This window comes from Salvelinus namaycush, chromosome 32 (genome assembly GCF_016432855.1).
Source record: "Salvelinus namaycush isolate Seneca chromosome 32, SaNama_1.0, whole genome shotgun sequence".
In the NCBI taxonomy this organism is placed as follows: Eukaryota; Metazoa; Chordata; class Actinopteri; order Salmoniformes; family Salmonidae; genus Salvelinus; species Salvelinus namaycush.
In genome coordinates, this window is record NC_052338.1 from 30,246,849 (window position 1) to 30,261,906 (window position 15,058).

A 15,058-nucleotide genomic window follows, 5' to 3' on the forward strand; every position below is an offset into this window, starting at 1 on the left:
AAGCGCGATAGCTGTTAGCCAATCGGCTTTTCTCAATGAGTTCAAAGCACTTGATTGTATCCAACTGGTATTTACCACCTTCCCAATTAGTTATGAACGCAGCATAATAACTGTTACTTAGACAAAGTAAGGCACTTAATAGTCCGAATCCAATAAACAACAACAATACAGACAACGATGACAAAATAATAATAATAACAATTATGACAATAATAATAATTATAATAATATAAGCTAAAAAAACAAACACATAAAAATAAAAAAACAGACATTTTAAAGAAAGAGATAAAAACAGAGCACAGCATGAAGTATCCTTCTCCTGCTTTTTAATTCTCCATCTTCCATTCACAACGTCTTTTCCTGTCGTTGTTTATGTTGTTGATGATAACATTATACAGGTGGTGTTATTCTGTAATGGCTGCCGGTGTTATGATATAGGGACATCAGAAGGCACCCTAGGTGATCGTTGACTAGCAGGCCATTATGTGGGACAGAGCAGGAACCCTGAGAAGGACGAGTGGATGTATTCGGTGGAGTAGAGCCCGTTAGCCTGATCCGAGGGCATCTGCATCCACACCTGGTCATTCTCCTTCAACTCAAGGACGGCACTACCGGACGCCTGGTCCATGTAGCCCTTCTTGTACTCGTCGTAGGTGTATGTGGCTGGAACATAGTTCTTGTACAGCGCCACCCACAGACTGAATCCCTTTACGTGCACGTGGTAGGCAAAGTAGTAGACGCCAGACATGGGGCTGGTGAAGATACCGGTGGCAGGGTTGTAGGCATTCTGTCCGTTGTAAAGGGTCCTGTCGAACTTGATGGGCATCCCAGAGGGAGGGAAGGCTGTGGTGAGGATGGCGGTAAACGCGGGTGACATGGTGGCGGAGAGATCTGCACGGCCAAACTGTGGTTTTCCGTTCCTCCCGTCTGGTACCTCGTCCCCACCCAGCCCTGAATCCGTTAGCCCAGCCACCCCGGTTTGTCCGTTTCCTGCAGGGCCAGGGGGCCCGGGTGGCCCTGGAGGGCCGGGGTTGCCGTTGAGTCCAGAGTTGCCTGGCTTTCCTGGGGGACCTTGGGGACCTGGAACTCCTTTTTCTCCGAGCTTGCCCAGACCAGGAAAACCCGGCAGCCCAGGTTCGCCCTTCAGACCTGGGATACCCTGTGGCCCCATTGGCCCTGAAGGCCCCTGCAGACCGGGGATTCCAGACTGGCCTCTTGGTCCTGGAGACCCAACAAACCCAAGCTCCCCTTTTGGTCCAGGATTGCCTAAAAGACCTGGGTTTCCTGGCAGGCCTATGTGCCCTGCCTCGCCTTTGGGCCCAGGTTTTCCGATAGCCCCGTTAGGGCCCGGGAGCCCTTTGTCTCCAGAAATGCCTGGTTTTCCAGACATACCACCGGGACCCTGGTCCCCTCTGATCCCTGGCAGACCTGGATGCCCCTGTGGACCCAACTCTCCCTTCAGGCCGGGCATGCCGTGTTTTCCTGAAAGCCCCATGGGGCCCTGTATTCCTGGTGGTCCTGGCTGTCCATCTGGGCCCATGTCTCCTGGCTGTCCCGCCATCCCAGGCTCTCCCTTATTTCCAGGGACGCCTGGTCCCCCGAAAAGGCCCTTGTCTCCCTTTGTCCCTGGTAGACCAGGTTTGCCGTAGCCAGGACCTCCAGGAAACCCTGAAGAACCCCTCTGTCCTGGCTCACCTTTAGGCCCAAGTGGACCGGGCCCTCCAGGCAATCCATCATTACCAGGCTTGCCCAATCCGACGGATCCTGGTTGGCCTTGCAGCCCTGGACCGCCAGCCTTCCCTGGCTCTCCTATTCCTCCTGGGAGCCCCTGGTCCCCTTTAGGCCCAGAAGGACCAGGAAGCCCGTCAAGTCCTGGTTTTCCCATGCCCTGATTACCAGCTGGCCCTGGGGGGCCCCTGAGCCCATTGGGGCCCCTGGTTCCTGGCAATCCAGGATTCCCATTGCCATTCTCTCCCTTGAGTCCACGCTCCCCAGGATTTCCAGGCCCACCTTTCTGTCCTGGTTCTCCACGAGACCCAGGTTGGCCCCTCCCACCGGGAAGGCCAGGTTTGCCATTAAGAGACAGGCCAGCTGGCCCAGGGAGACCTGGTTGACCTGGAAGTCCTCTGGGACCTGGTTCACCCCGGAGTCCAACCTCGCCATTATTCCCAGGCATCCCCTTAATTCCCCCCTTTCCTGGGAGACCCGGAAGTCCTGGCTTCCCAATGCCCGGAAAGCCTGGAGGCCCCTGAAGGCCAGGCTGGCCATTGAGACCTGGTTTCCCCAGTCCTGGTTTTCCCGGAAGTCCTGAGGGCCCAGTTGGGCCTCTAGGTCCAGGTTTTCCTTGGGGCCCTGGCTCGCCCTTTACGTCCATCATGGGTGGCATGTCTGTAGGAGAAAATGGAAGATCATGTGATTACCTGTTCATCCCCTTTCAAATCCTTCATTATCTTACAAAATGTATCTTAAATTTTGAAAAATGAAACATTTCCATGGATGCGTCCCAAATGACATCTCAAGTGCGTCCCAAATTCCCTATATAGTGCACTACATTTGACCAGGGCCCTAAGGTAAATAAGGTGCTGTTTTGAACATAGCCCCAGTTTGCATTTTTTTTCTTTAGTCAGTGACTTGGCTCTGTAAATAGATGAACAAAAGCTTTGTAAATATGTCCTTAAGACAGCACTCAATAACCCTTGATTTGCGAGAACCTATAATTGATTTTACAGTTGATTGAAAGAGGCATTCCGTTCAAGTCACAGTAAACTGAATTGTAAAACCTACAGTGAATATTGTGTAGATATGGTTCTACATTAGTGCCAGTGTGCATCTGCATTGCCAAATTCATGTCATCGTCTAATTAGTTTTGTTTGTCAAGACAATGATGCAGGCAATTCAGGAGTAGTACCCAGGTTAGGTTTTCCTTTAGGGTGTCGAATATTGGACTAGCTGATCTAGTAGGAAGTTGGCTAAAGAACACCATTAAGTGGCCACCGGAAGTTTAGAGCTGGGCACATGGATTTGACAACAGCAATCATCCCATTCGTCTGTCCTGTCATTGTTGATGATAAATTTATATTTTGACCCAGAACAATTATTTTGTGTGGAGGTGCTGAATAACGGCGAATAAACTATAAACTATATAAAATAAAGAGAGTCGCAAACTACATATATAAACTCCCACCCTGAAGACTGCACAGTGATGCCGAAACGTTGGTGATTTACCCAATAAATGACTGGGAGTTTATATATGCAGTGTGCGACTCTCTTTATTTTTTATAGTTTATGACATACTCTTACTAAACATCATCAATATAAAGTAGATAGGAATTTCTGTTGATTTGCTGGCAATTTTGTACTTAAATTAACTAAAATACAGGCAATAACTACTGAGCAATATTGAAGTGTCTTGATTTTCCACTTATTGCAATTGTGGAAGAGGGAATAGCAATGCAATTTAGTCTCATGGCCAATAGGTGGTGGTAGCTGCTTGCCATTTACACATTTACACAAGCCATAGAAAGACAACAAGAAGTGTGAATCCAGAATAGAATAGATGTGTGTCCAGAATGGCTGATGTAGGCTACCACATCCATCATTGAACTCTAACACCAGGGTATAGGCCTCCTTTATGCTGGCATAGGATCCATCTCATGTCAAAACTTCAGGTAAAGTATCTTCATAGACATAGGAATGGACAATGGTAGCCATCATAGGTTCATGGACATAGGAATCATAGGAGATGATTGTGGACTACAGGAAAAGGAGGAGGGAGCACGCCCCCATTCTCATCGACAGGGCTGTAGTGGAGCAGGTTGAGAGCTTCAAGTTCCTTGGTGTCCACATCACCAACAAACTAGAACAGTCCAAACACACCAAGACAGTCGTGAAGAGGGCACGACAAAGCCTATTCCCCCCCAGGAAACTAAAAAGATTTGGCATCAAAAGGTTCTACAGCTGCAACATTGAGCGCATCCTGATTGGTTGCATCACTGGCTGGTATGGCAACTGCTCGGTCCTGCCATCCAGGACCTCTATATGTCAGAGGAAGGCCCTAAAAATAGTCAAAGACCCCAGCCACCCCAGTCATAGACTGTTTTCTCTACTACCGCATGGCAAGCGGTACTGGAGCGCCAAGTCTAGGACCAAAAGGCTTTTCAACAGTTTTTTCCCCCAAGCCATAAGACTCCTGAACAGGTAATCAAATGGACTATTTGCATTATACCCCCCCAACCCCTCTTTTACGCTGCTGCTACTCTCTGTTTATCATATATGCATAGTCACTTTAACTATACATTCATGAACGTACTACCTCAATTAGCCCCACTAACTGGTGACCCCGCACATTGGCTACCCGGACCATCTGCATTGTGTCCCGCCAACCACCACTCGCCAACCCCTCTTTTACGCTACTGCGACTCTCTGTTTATCATATTTGCATAGTCACTTTAACCATACCTACATGTACATACTACCTCAATTAGCCTGACTAACCGGTGTCTGTATGTAGCCTCGCTACTGTTATAGCCTCGCTACTGTATATAGCCTCGCTACTGTTATTTTCACTGTCTTTTTACTGTTGTTTTTATTTCTTTACTTAACTATTGTTCACCTAATACCTATTTTTTACTTAAAAATTGCACTGTTGGTTAGAGCCTGTAAGTAAGCATTTCACTGTTGTTTTTGGCGCGTTTGACAAATAAACTTTGATTTGATTTGACATCATCTTACGGAATTTTCTTAGATTTTGAACGCTGGAATATGCTTTTGTCAATCGTTGTTTCATGGTGAGTTATTGATAGTGTGCCTGCCATGAAAGGAACTTGTTTTGAGGCAGCTAGGGGCCCTTGTGCCCCATAGAATGTAATGATCTAGAATATGTTGAGTGACTCTCAGCACGCCTCCGACTGGTCAGGTAAGCTGTTTGAAGTGTTTATCCGACCCCCCAAAAAGTTATACTTTTTAGGGGGTAAATTGTCCCCCCACTTCTGAAACCAAAGTTGCGCCCCTGTGTTTGGTTATGGGAAGCTGAGAGAGAAATCACTGGTCGTTAGGCTACTATTTATTTAGCTCCACTGTGGGGGAAACATTGTGACACGCACATGCCTACAAGCACTCTTGCTAACACATTGCGTCACAACAGAGAGAGAGAGAGAGAGAGATAGTAAAATAAAGTAATTTGAATTGAATTGAGAGGGAGGGAGTGCTGGAGGCATAGGCGGAGAAATTCATTCACAAACATCAATTGAATCCGATGCTCTCTCTTTATCTCTCTCTCTCTCTCTCACTTTCTTTCGCCTCTTCTCCCTCTCACACACTAACTTAATGTAGCATGTGTAAAAGAAACTGAACACAAATAAACGCAACGTGGGCCTCCCGGGTGGCGCAGTGGTCTAGGGCACTGCATCGCAGCGCTAGCTGTGCCACCAGAGTCTCTGGGTTCGGGCCCAGGCTCTGTCGCAGCGCTCCAGCGACTCCTTTGGCGGGCCGGGCGCAGCGCGCGCTAACCAAGGGGGGCAGGTGCACGGTGTTTCCTCCGACACATTGGACGCATGGCTTTCGACCTTCGTCTCTCCCGAGCCCGTACGGGAGTTGTAGCGATGAGACAAGATAGTAATTACTAGCGATTGGATACCACGAAAATTGGGGAGAAAATGGGGTAAAATCTTAAAAAATAAAAATAAATAAATAAACACAACATGCAAAGATTTTACTGAGTTACAGTTCATAAGAAAATCTGTCAATTGAAATCAATTCATTAGGCCCTAATCTATGGATTTCACATGACTGGGAATACAGATAATCTTCTGTTCATCACAGAAACCTTAAAAAAAAGGTAGGGGCATGGATCAGAAAACCAGTCAGTATCTGGTGAGACCAGCATTTGCCTAATGCAGTGCAACACATCTCCTTCACATAGAGTTGATCAGGCTGTTGATTGTGGCTTGTGGAATGTTATCCCACTCCTATTCAATGGCTGTGCGAAGTTGCTGGATATTGGTCGGAATTGCAACACGCTGTCGTACACGTCGGTCCAAAGCATCACAAGCTTGCTCAAATGGTGACATGTCTGGTGAGTATGCAGGCCATGAGAACTGGGAAGTTTTCAGCTTCCAGGAGTTGTGTACAGATCATTGCAACATGGGGCCGGGCATTATCATGCTGAAACATGAGGTGATGGCGGATGATGAATGGCACGACAATGGGCCTCAGGATCTCTTCATGGTTTCTCTGTGGATTCAAATTGCCATCGATAAAATGCAATTGTATTTGTTGTCCGTAGCTTATGCCTACCCATACCTTAACCCCACCGCCACCATGGTTCACAATGTTCACATCAGCATTCCGCTCGTCCACACAACGCCATTCATGCTGTCTACCATCTGCCCAGTACAGTTGAAACTGGGATTAATCCGTGAAGAGCACACTTCTCCAGCGTACCAGTGGCCATCAAAGGTGAGCATTTGCCCACTGAAGTCGGTTACGAGGCCGAACTGCAGTCAGGCCAAGACCCTGGTGAGGACGACGAGCACGCAGATGAGCTTCCTTGACGCGGTTTCTGACAGTTTGTGCAGAAATTATTCGGTTGTGCAAACCCACAGTTTCATCAGCTGTCCAGGTGGCTGGTCTAAGATGATCCCACAGGTGAAGAAGCCGGATGTGGAGGCCCTGGGCTGGCGTGGTTACACATGGTCTGCGGTTGTGAGGCTGGTTGGACATACTGCCGTATTCCCTAAAATGACGTTGAAGGCGGCTTATGGTAAAGAAATGAACATTACATTCTCTGGCAACAGCTCTGGTGGTCATTGCTCCAGTCAGCATGCCAATTGCACACTCCCTCAAAACAAGACATCTGTGGCATTGTGTTTTTTGACAAAACGGCACATTTAGAGTGGCCTTTTACTCTCCCCAGCACAAGGTGCACCTGTTTAATGATCATGATATTTAATCAGCTTCTTGATATGCCACACTTGTCAGGTGGATGGATTATCTTGGCAAAGGACAAATGCTCACTATCAGGGATGTAAACACATTTGTGCGCAACATTTTTGAGAAATAAGGTTTTAATGCTTATGGAACATTTCTGGGATCTTTTATTTCAGCTCATGAAACATGATACCAACACTTTACATGTTGCTTATATATTCTTGTTCAGTATAGATCCCCTACATACTGGTCTTGACGAGAAGAAGAAATAAACTGTTCAGGGAGGTTCTGCGCTGGTCAACCTGTCCAGTAAATGTTGATGAGGAGTTCAGATGGAGTGGAGTCTTGTTAAAGCTGAAATATGTAACTTTTTGTGCTACCCGATCAGATTCACATAGTATTGTGAGTTATAGATCTGTCATCGTCGTTAGAAGGAAGTCTATGAAGTGGTAGATCTGTTCTATGTGTGCTATTTCTATACTTCCTGTTCTTAGGATTTGTTTTTTAATCTTTTGCTTTCGGTTTTAGTACACTAACTTCAAACAGTTGAAAATGAAATATTTTTGGTTTTTGAAAATATATTTTATTGCGGTTTAGATGGTACAATGATTCGATACACCAGTGGTCACCAACCAAGATCACTTTCTGAGTCAAATTACAAGCCGAGATCTACTGCTCAGATTTTTTTTAAATATGAAATGTAAGCATATGCAACATTAACCAATTAAAACAATTCTGTAGCAATGAGGTTTGTGCAGTAAGCTATAGGCCCAATACATTATCACTGCATATTGGCTATAGTTGAATTGCAAATGTTGTTCTTCTCAGACCATTTTGAAATTAATTTGTTGTTTTACTTGTGAGGCACAGCTGAGTGAGCATAATAATTAGCTTCTTTTTTTTTTACTGAACTGACGGCCTGGATCTGATGGTCAGTCTGAGAGGAGCGAGGGAGCAGTGTCGACACATGAAATGGTTCAAAATGGGAACACTTTGCCTTCCCGGCACTAGGGCTGCCTATCGCCAAAAACACGAAACCAATTTTAAAAAATATGAACGCAAGGCTTTATCGTTAGGTTTTTTATAGACATGTTTGGAGATTGACTAGGAATGTCTTGGAGATTGAGCAGTCGATTGTGATCGACCGGTTAGTGACCACTGCTCTACATTGCTTGTTTTCTCACATAAACTGAAATTAGGAGAACTATTCGAATTTTTGCAAACAGGAAATGGCAGAGCAATTTCTGCATATTGAACCTTTAACGTCCAAAAGCGGATGTCCCGTCACAGGCTTTCTTTCCATTTCCCTTGAAAACCAGAACCTCCAGTTGTTGGGGACTCAAATACAAACACAGTGTCTGACTGTCTAAAGTAAAAAAACAGTGGTAACGGCAACCAGATGGTGGGAGGAACAAGGCCTACCAGAGTCTAGCACACACGCACACACACACGCACACACACACACACACACACACACACTGTGCAGGGCCTAGCGGAACCCAGCGGAGCTCAGAAAACAGTGGGCAATCAGAGCCTCATCAGACCTAGTGAACCCCTGCCAAGTCCTACTAGACCCAGAGAAGGCAAAGAGGCGTAGTCTCCGCACTGTCTTTTTACTGCCCACCAAGGACAAATAAGGCACAGGCTTTACTACACAAATATATGTGTCTATCCTGTCTCGATCTGGGATGGCCTCCATATCAAATATACAACCTGGATGTCGGTGACGGAGAAATGGATATACTGTTTTCTTCTCTGTGTTGGTGGTTTTTGTGAATGTCTCTGATGATATTTTGTCCTACAAGTAGTTTGTCCTTATGAACCCATGTTTGGATATTTGTCCTAATTATATAGATCATGAGGTTCCTTGATCCAAGCAATAGTACTGGCTCTCTGGGAGAGGCAGTGAGATTCTACTGGCTCTCTGGGAGAGGCAGTGAGATGCTACTGGCCCTCTGGGAGAGGCAGTGAGATTCTACTGGCTCTCTGGGAGAGGCAGTGAGATTCTACTGTCTGTCTGGGAGAGGCAGTGAGATTCTACTGGCTCTCTGGGAGAGGCAGTGAGATGCTACTGGCCATCTGGGAGAGGCAGTGAGATTCTACTGGCTGTCTGGGAGAGGCAGTGAGATGCTACTGGCCCTCTGGGAGAGGCAGTGAGATTCTAATGGCTCTCTGGGAGAGGCAGTGAGATGCTACTGGCTGTCTGGGAGAGGCAGTGAGATTCTACTGTCTGTCTGCGAGAGGCAGTGAGATGCTACTGGCTCTCTGGGAGAGGCAGTGAGATGCTACTGGCTGTCTGGGAGAGGCAGTGAGATTCTACTGGCTCTCTGGGAGAGGCAGTGAGATTCTACTGTCCGTCTGGGAGAGGCAGTGAGATTCTACCGGCTCTCTGGGAGAGGCAGTGAGATTCTACTGGCTCTCTGGGAGAGGCAGTGAGATGCTACTGGCTGTCTGGGAGAGGCAGTGAGATGCTACTGTCTGTCTGGGAGAGGCAGTGAGATTCTACCGGCTCTCTGGGAGAGGCAGTGAGATTCTACTGTCTGTCTGGAAGAGGCAGTGAGATGCTACTGGCTGTCTGGGAGAGGCAGTGAGATTCTACTGGCTGTCTGGGAGAGGCAGTGAGATGCTACTGGCCATCTCGGAGAGGCAGTGAGATTCTACTGGCTGTTTGGGAGAGGCAGTGAGATTCTACTGTCTGTCTGGGAGAGGCAGTGAGATTCTACTGGCTGTCTGGGAGATGCAGTGAGATTCTACTGTCTGTCTGGGAGAGGCAGTGAGATTCTACTGGCCGTCTGGGAGAGGCAGTGAGATTCTACTGTCTGTCTGGGAGAGGCAGTGAGATGCTACTGGCTGTCTGGGAGAGGCAGTGAGATTCTACTGTCTGTCTGGGAGAGGCAGTGAGATTCTACTGGCTCGCTGGGAGAGGCAGTGAGATTCTACTGGCTGTCTGGGAGAGGCAGTGAGATTCTACTGGCTGTCTGGGAGAGGCAGTGAGATGCTACTGGCCATCTGGGAGAGGCAGTGAGATTCTACTGGCTCTCTGGGAGAGGCATTGAGATGCTTCTGGCCATCTGGGAGAGGCAGTGAGATGCTACTGGCCGTCTGGGAGAGGCAGTGAGATTCTACTGGCTCTCTGGGAGAGGCAATGAGATGCTACTGGCTGTCTGGGAGAGGCAGTGAGATGTTACTGGCCATCTGGGAGAGGCAGTGAGATTCTACTGGCTGTCTGGGAGAGGCAGTGAGATTCTACTGTCTGTCTGGGAGAGGCAGTGAGATGCTACTGTCTGTCTGGGAGAGGCAGTGAGATGCTACTGGCTGTCTGGGAGAGGCAGTGAGATGCTTCTGGCCTTCTGGGAGAGGCAGTGAGATGCTACTGTCTGTCTGGGAGAGGCAGTGAGATTCTACTGGCTGTCTGGGAGAGGCAGTGAGATGCTACTGGCCGTCTGGGAGAGGCAGTGAGATTCTACTGGCTCTCTGGGAGAGGCAGTGAGATTCTACTGTCTTTCTGGGAGAGGCAGTGAGATTCTACTGGCTCTCTGGGAGAGGCAGTGAGATTCTACTGGCTCTCTGGGAGAGGCAGTGAGATTCTACTGGCTCTCTGGGAGAGGCAGTGAGATGCTACTGGCCGTCTGGGAGAGGCAGCGAGATTCTACTGGCTCTCTGGGAGAGGCAGTGAGATGCTACTGGCTGTCTGAGAGAGGCAGTGAGATGCTACGGGCAACCTCAAACTTCAAATCAAGACAATGACAATGGATTTGGATGGATCAATATCTTGTGATGGTTATAATATTCATTTTAGACAGGCTGTAACCAAACAAAATGTGGAAAAAGTTAAGGGGTCTGAATACTTTCCGAATGCACTGTTTTTGGGAGGCTATTGAGTTGAACAGAGTGGGAGAACTCTATCTGACCTCACTATCTGTAAGACATTAGGTAAGAGCATCATTACCTTGCTTACATCCACAGTTTTATAATACACATGCTAACCATTGTAATCAAAGTGCTGAACTTTGAACTCTATCTGTCGACAATGAAAGATACAGAGAGCGTTGGCTTCTTTCTTTAATCTAATTTATCTCTCTGTTTTCCCAGAAGAGAGGTACATTTTCACTGTTGGGGAATGTAACGTTCTCTCTGGCTCAATCATCATCAAAATATCCCTATTTCCAACAATCCACTTTCTCTCTCCATCCCCTCCTTTAGTAAACTGGGAAAAAAAGAAATGTTCTTAAATGGTTCTTCCTCAGCACTTAAGGTTCCTCTGAGAACTCTTGCCCGATAAATAACCTTTGAGTTAAGTGTGGGGTTCTAAATGTGGCATCTAAGGTTCTTAAGAATTCTAAAAGGTTCTTGAAATGTGTGGAAGCCTGCAGATACACTATGTCCCTTTCATAGCACACAGCAAATTTGCCAGTATTAACGAGTGTTGATTTTTCAGTGTAACATTTCTGGTGTTTAATTCAAGAGTTAAATTAACACTGCAAAGAGTTCAGTTAAATTAACACTGCAAAGAGTTCAGTTAAATTAACACTCAGTGGTGTAAAAGAACCCCAGTGTTGGTGTTAATAACCACAGTTGAACCAAAACCACGCCCATCATTAACACATTTCCCAGCATGCTCTATTGGAGGATGATCTGTAGAATTGTTTTTTTCAATATCTATGTTTTTGCATGTACATTGGTTGATGAAATGATCTTATGCTACTCAATATAACATATATTGTTCTAAACTATTCCAGTCGGAATATATATGTACAATATATACATACAGTCGTATGAAAAAGTTTGGGCACCCCTGACAATTTCCATGATTTCCATTTATAAATAATTGGGTTGTTTGGATCAGCAATTTCATTTTGATCCATCAAATAACTGATGGACACAGTAATATTTCAGTAGTGAAATGAGGTTTATTGGATTAACAGAAAATGTGCAATATGCATCAAAACAAAATTAGACAGGTGCATAAATGTGGGCACCCCAATAGAAAAATCACATCAATATTTAGTAGAGCCGCCTTTTGCTAAAATAACAGCCTCTAGACGCTTCCCATAGCCTCTAATGAATGTCTGGATTCTGGATGAAGGTATTTTGGACCATTCCTCCTTACAAAACATCTCCAGTTCAGTTAGGTTTGATGGTTGCCGAGCATGGACAGCCCGCTTCAAATCATCCCACAGATTCTCAATGATATTCAGGTCTGGGGACTGGGATGGCCATTCCAGAACATTGTACTTGTTCCTCTGCATAAATGCCCGGGTAGATTTTGAGCAGTGTTTTGGGTCGTTGTCTTGTTGAAATATCCAGCGCCGGCGTAACTTCAACTTTGTGACTGATTCTTCAACATTATTCCCAAGAATCTGCTGATATTGAGTGGAATCCATGCGACCCTCAACTTTAACAAGATTCCCAGTACCGGCATTGGCCACACAGCCCCACAGCATGATGGAACCCCCACCAAATTTTACTGTGGGGAGCAAGTGTTTTTCTTGGAACGCTGTGTTCTTTTGCCGCCATGCATAACGTCCCTTGTTATGACCAAATAACTCAATCTTTGTTTCATCAGTCCACAGCACCTTATTCCAAAATGAAGCTGGCTTGTCCAAATGTGCGACTCTGTTTGTGGCGTGTGTGCAGAAAAGGCTTCTTCCGCATCACTCTCCCATACAGCTTCTCCTTGTGCAAAGTGCGCTGAATTGTTGAACGATGCACAGTGACACCATCTGCAGCAAGATGATGTTGTAGGTCTTTGGAGGTGGTCTGTGGGCTGTTTTTGACCGTTCTCACCATCCTTTGCCTTTGCCTCTCCGATATTTTACTTGGCCTGCCACTTCTGGCCTTAACAAGAACTGTGCCTGTGGTCGTCCATTTCCTCACTATGTTCCTCACAGTGGACACTGACAGCTTACATCTCTGCGATAGCTTTTTGTAGCCTTCCTCTAAACCATAATGTTGAACAATCTTTGATTTCAGGTCATTTGAGAGTTGTTTTGAGGCCCCCATGTTGCCACTCTTCAGAGGAGAGTCAAAGAGAACAACAACTTGCAATTGGCCACCTTAAATACCTTTTCTCATGATTGGATGCACGTGTCTATGAAGTTCAAGGCTTAATGAGCTCACCAAACCAATTGTGTGTTCCAATTATTCAGTGCTAAGTAGTTACAGGTATTCAAATCAACAGAATGACAAGGGTGCCCACATTTTTGCATAGCCTATTTTTCACATCTGATTTAATTTCATACAACTTAATATTGCTACACTAAAAATCTTTGTCTGGACAATACCCCAGTACTCAGCTTTTTTTAGAAAATGAATGGCATGCCACTGTGATCATTTTCTGTGACGACAGAGTAAATTATTATGCAGCCTCAGAGGGGTGCCCAAACTTTTTCATACGACTGCATATTGTTCTAAACTATTCCAGTTACTTGGACTTATTGCACTTGTTACTGAAATGGTTGTTCTAGTTTAGATGTTTAAGTTAGTCTCATTTCTTAGTCTTCCCAACCCTAGCAATTATTCTTAATGCAGGTTGCGGGTGAATAATAATTCAAGTTGTTAGATATCCCCACTCTCGCTCGATTCCAATAGGAATTACACATCACTTTGCAAGCCAGCATAATGTGACTTGGAGGCCTGATGTGGCCTGTAACCCATGAGTTTCAGGCCACTGTATTAGAGTAAAACTAGGCCCTCAGAAGAAATCCTTATAAAATATACATTATATTGTCTTAAATCATTTATTTTAATAACAACACTTAGGATCTCACTTGGTGAAGACCACAAGACTAAACATTTATTAACGCAACAACCATGTCTCTGTCACTAGTAAACACAGTCATGGGTGGTAGAATTCACTCAAAAAGGCACCATGGGAAATATATAAATAAGGCTTAAAACCCTACAGCGGGGCTAATTCCGGTCCAGGAGTTCCAAAACATTTCTAGTTTTGGATTTTAGTATGGTTCCTCAGAGACCTTAAAATGGTTCAGCCTTGGCATCGCTCTTAAGAACCTCCTCCGAGTTGTTTTCCCATCCTCCTTCTCTTTGGCCTCCTCTCCCATCTCATCTCTTCTCTCTGCTATATTTCTGAACCAGAGCTTCCGTAAGCCACATCCAAGCATTCATATGCATTCAATCCTGGGCTGTGGCTCCTGCGGGCAGAGGCTGCTATGCAGGCTTAAGCTAGTGGGTAATCAGTGAAAACCTTCCCTCCTGCTTCCCGCATACCTTTACCACTGGGTGACGTACTACACACTCACACACACACACACACACACACACACACACACACACACACACACACACACACACACACACACACACACACACACACACACACACACACACACACACACACACTCACACTCACCGAGGTACTGTCCCTTGCCCTCTCGGAAGGGAGGTCCCACAGGGCCCTTCATCATGGGCTGCATGTACTTCATCTGGGGCATGGGGGGGTAGCCTCCTCCAAGGACACGGCCCCCCAGCAGCAGCAGCACACAGACAGGAGCCAACAGCATGGTCATCAAACTCCCCGGCTCCATGTTTAGCCGCTAGCAACTGGATTGGAGAGAATGAGAAAAGGAGAGGTTGAGATATTCATGATTGTTTGGTCATTGGACTGTGTGAGAGAGAGAGAGCTGAGAGGAGAGGAGAGAGAGAGAGAGGTGAAGAGATACACAGAGAGAGAGAGAGAGAGAGAGAGAGAGAGAGAGAGAGAGAGGTGAAGAGATACACAGAGAGAGAGAGAGAGAGAGAGAGAGAGAGAGAGAGGGAGAGAGAGAGAGAGAGAGAGAGAGAGAGAGAGAGGTGAAGAGATACACAGAGAGAGAGAGAGAGAGAGGTGAAGAGATACACAGAGAGAGAGAGAGCGAGACAGAGAGAGATGAAGAGAGACAGAGAGAGAGGAAAGAGGTGGAGAGAGGGGAGAGGCGAAAGAGAGAGAGAGAGAGAGAGAGAGAGAGAGAGAGAGAGAGAGAGAGAGAGAGAGAGAGAGAGAGAGAGAGAGAGAGAGAGCAGTGGTAGCGCAGGGGTTGGTACTTGGCTGGCTGAATTTGTTTACATTTGATCATGTGTGAAGAGGATTCATGCCCTTGACATCACACGAGCTTAGATTTTGGTCATTCCA

General features: G+C 46.2%; 1 protein-coding gene across 1 annotated transcript; it reads right to left on the bottom strand.

Moving 5' to 3' along the window:
• Nucleotides 1-368: 368 nt before the first annotated feature.
• LOC120027498 (collagen alpha-2(VIII) chain-like) lies at nt 369-14,454 on the bottom strand. The gene is made up of 2 exons (XM_038972449.1): nt 14,300-14,454; nt 369-2,388 (listed from the first exon to the last, which is right to left on the bottom strand). The coding sequence occupies exons 1-2, from the start codon at nt 14,448-14,450 to the stop codon at nt 482-484; spliced, it is 2,058 nt and encodes a 685-aa protein (XP_038828377.1). The 5' UTR covers nt 14,451-14,454; the 3' UTR covers nt 369-481.
• Nucleotides 14,455-15,058: the final 604 nt, after the last annotated feature.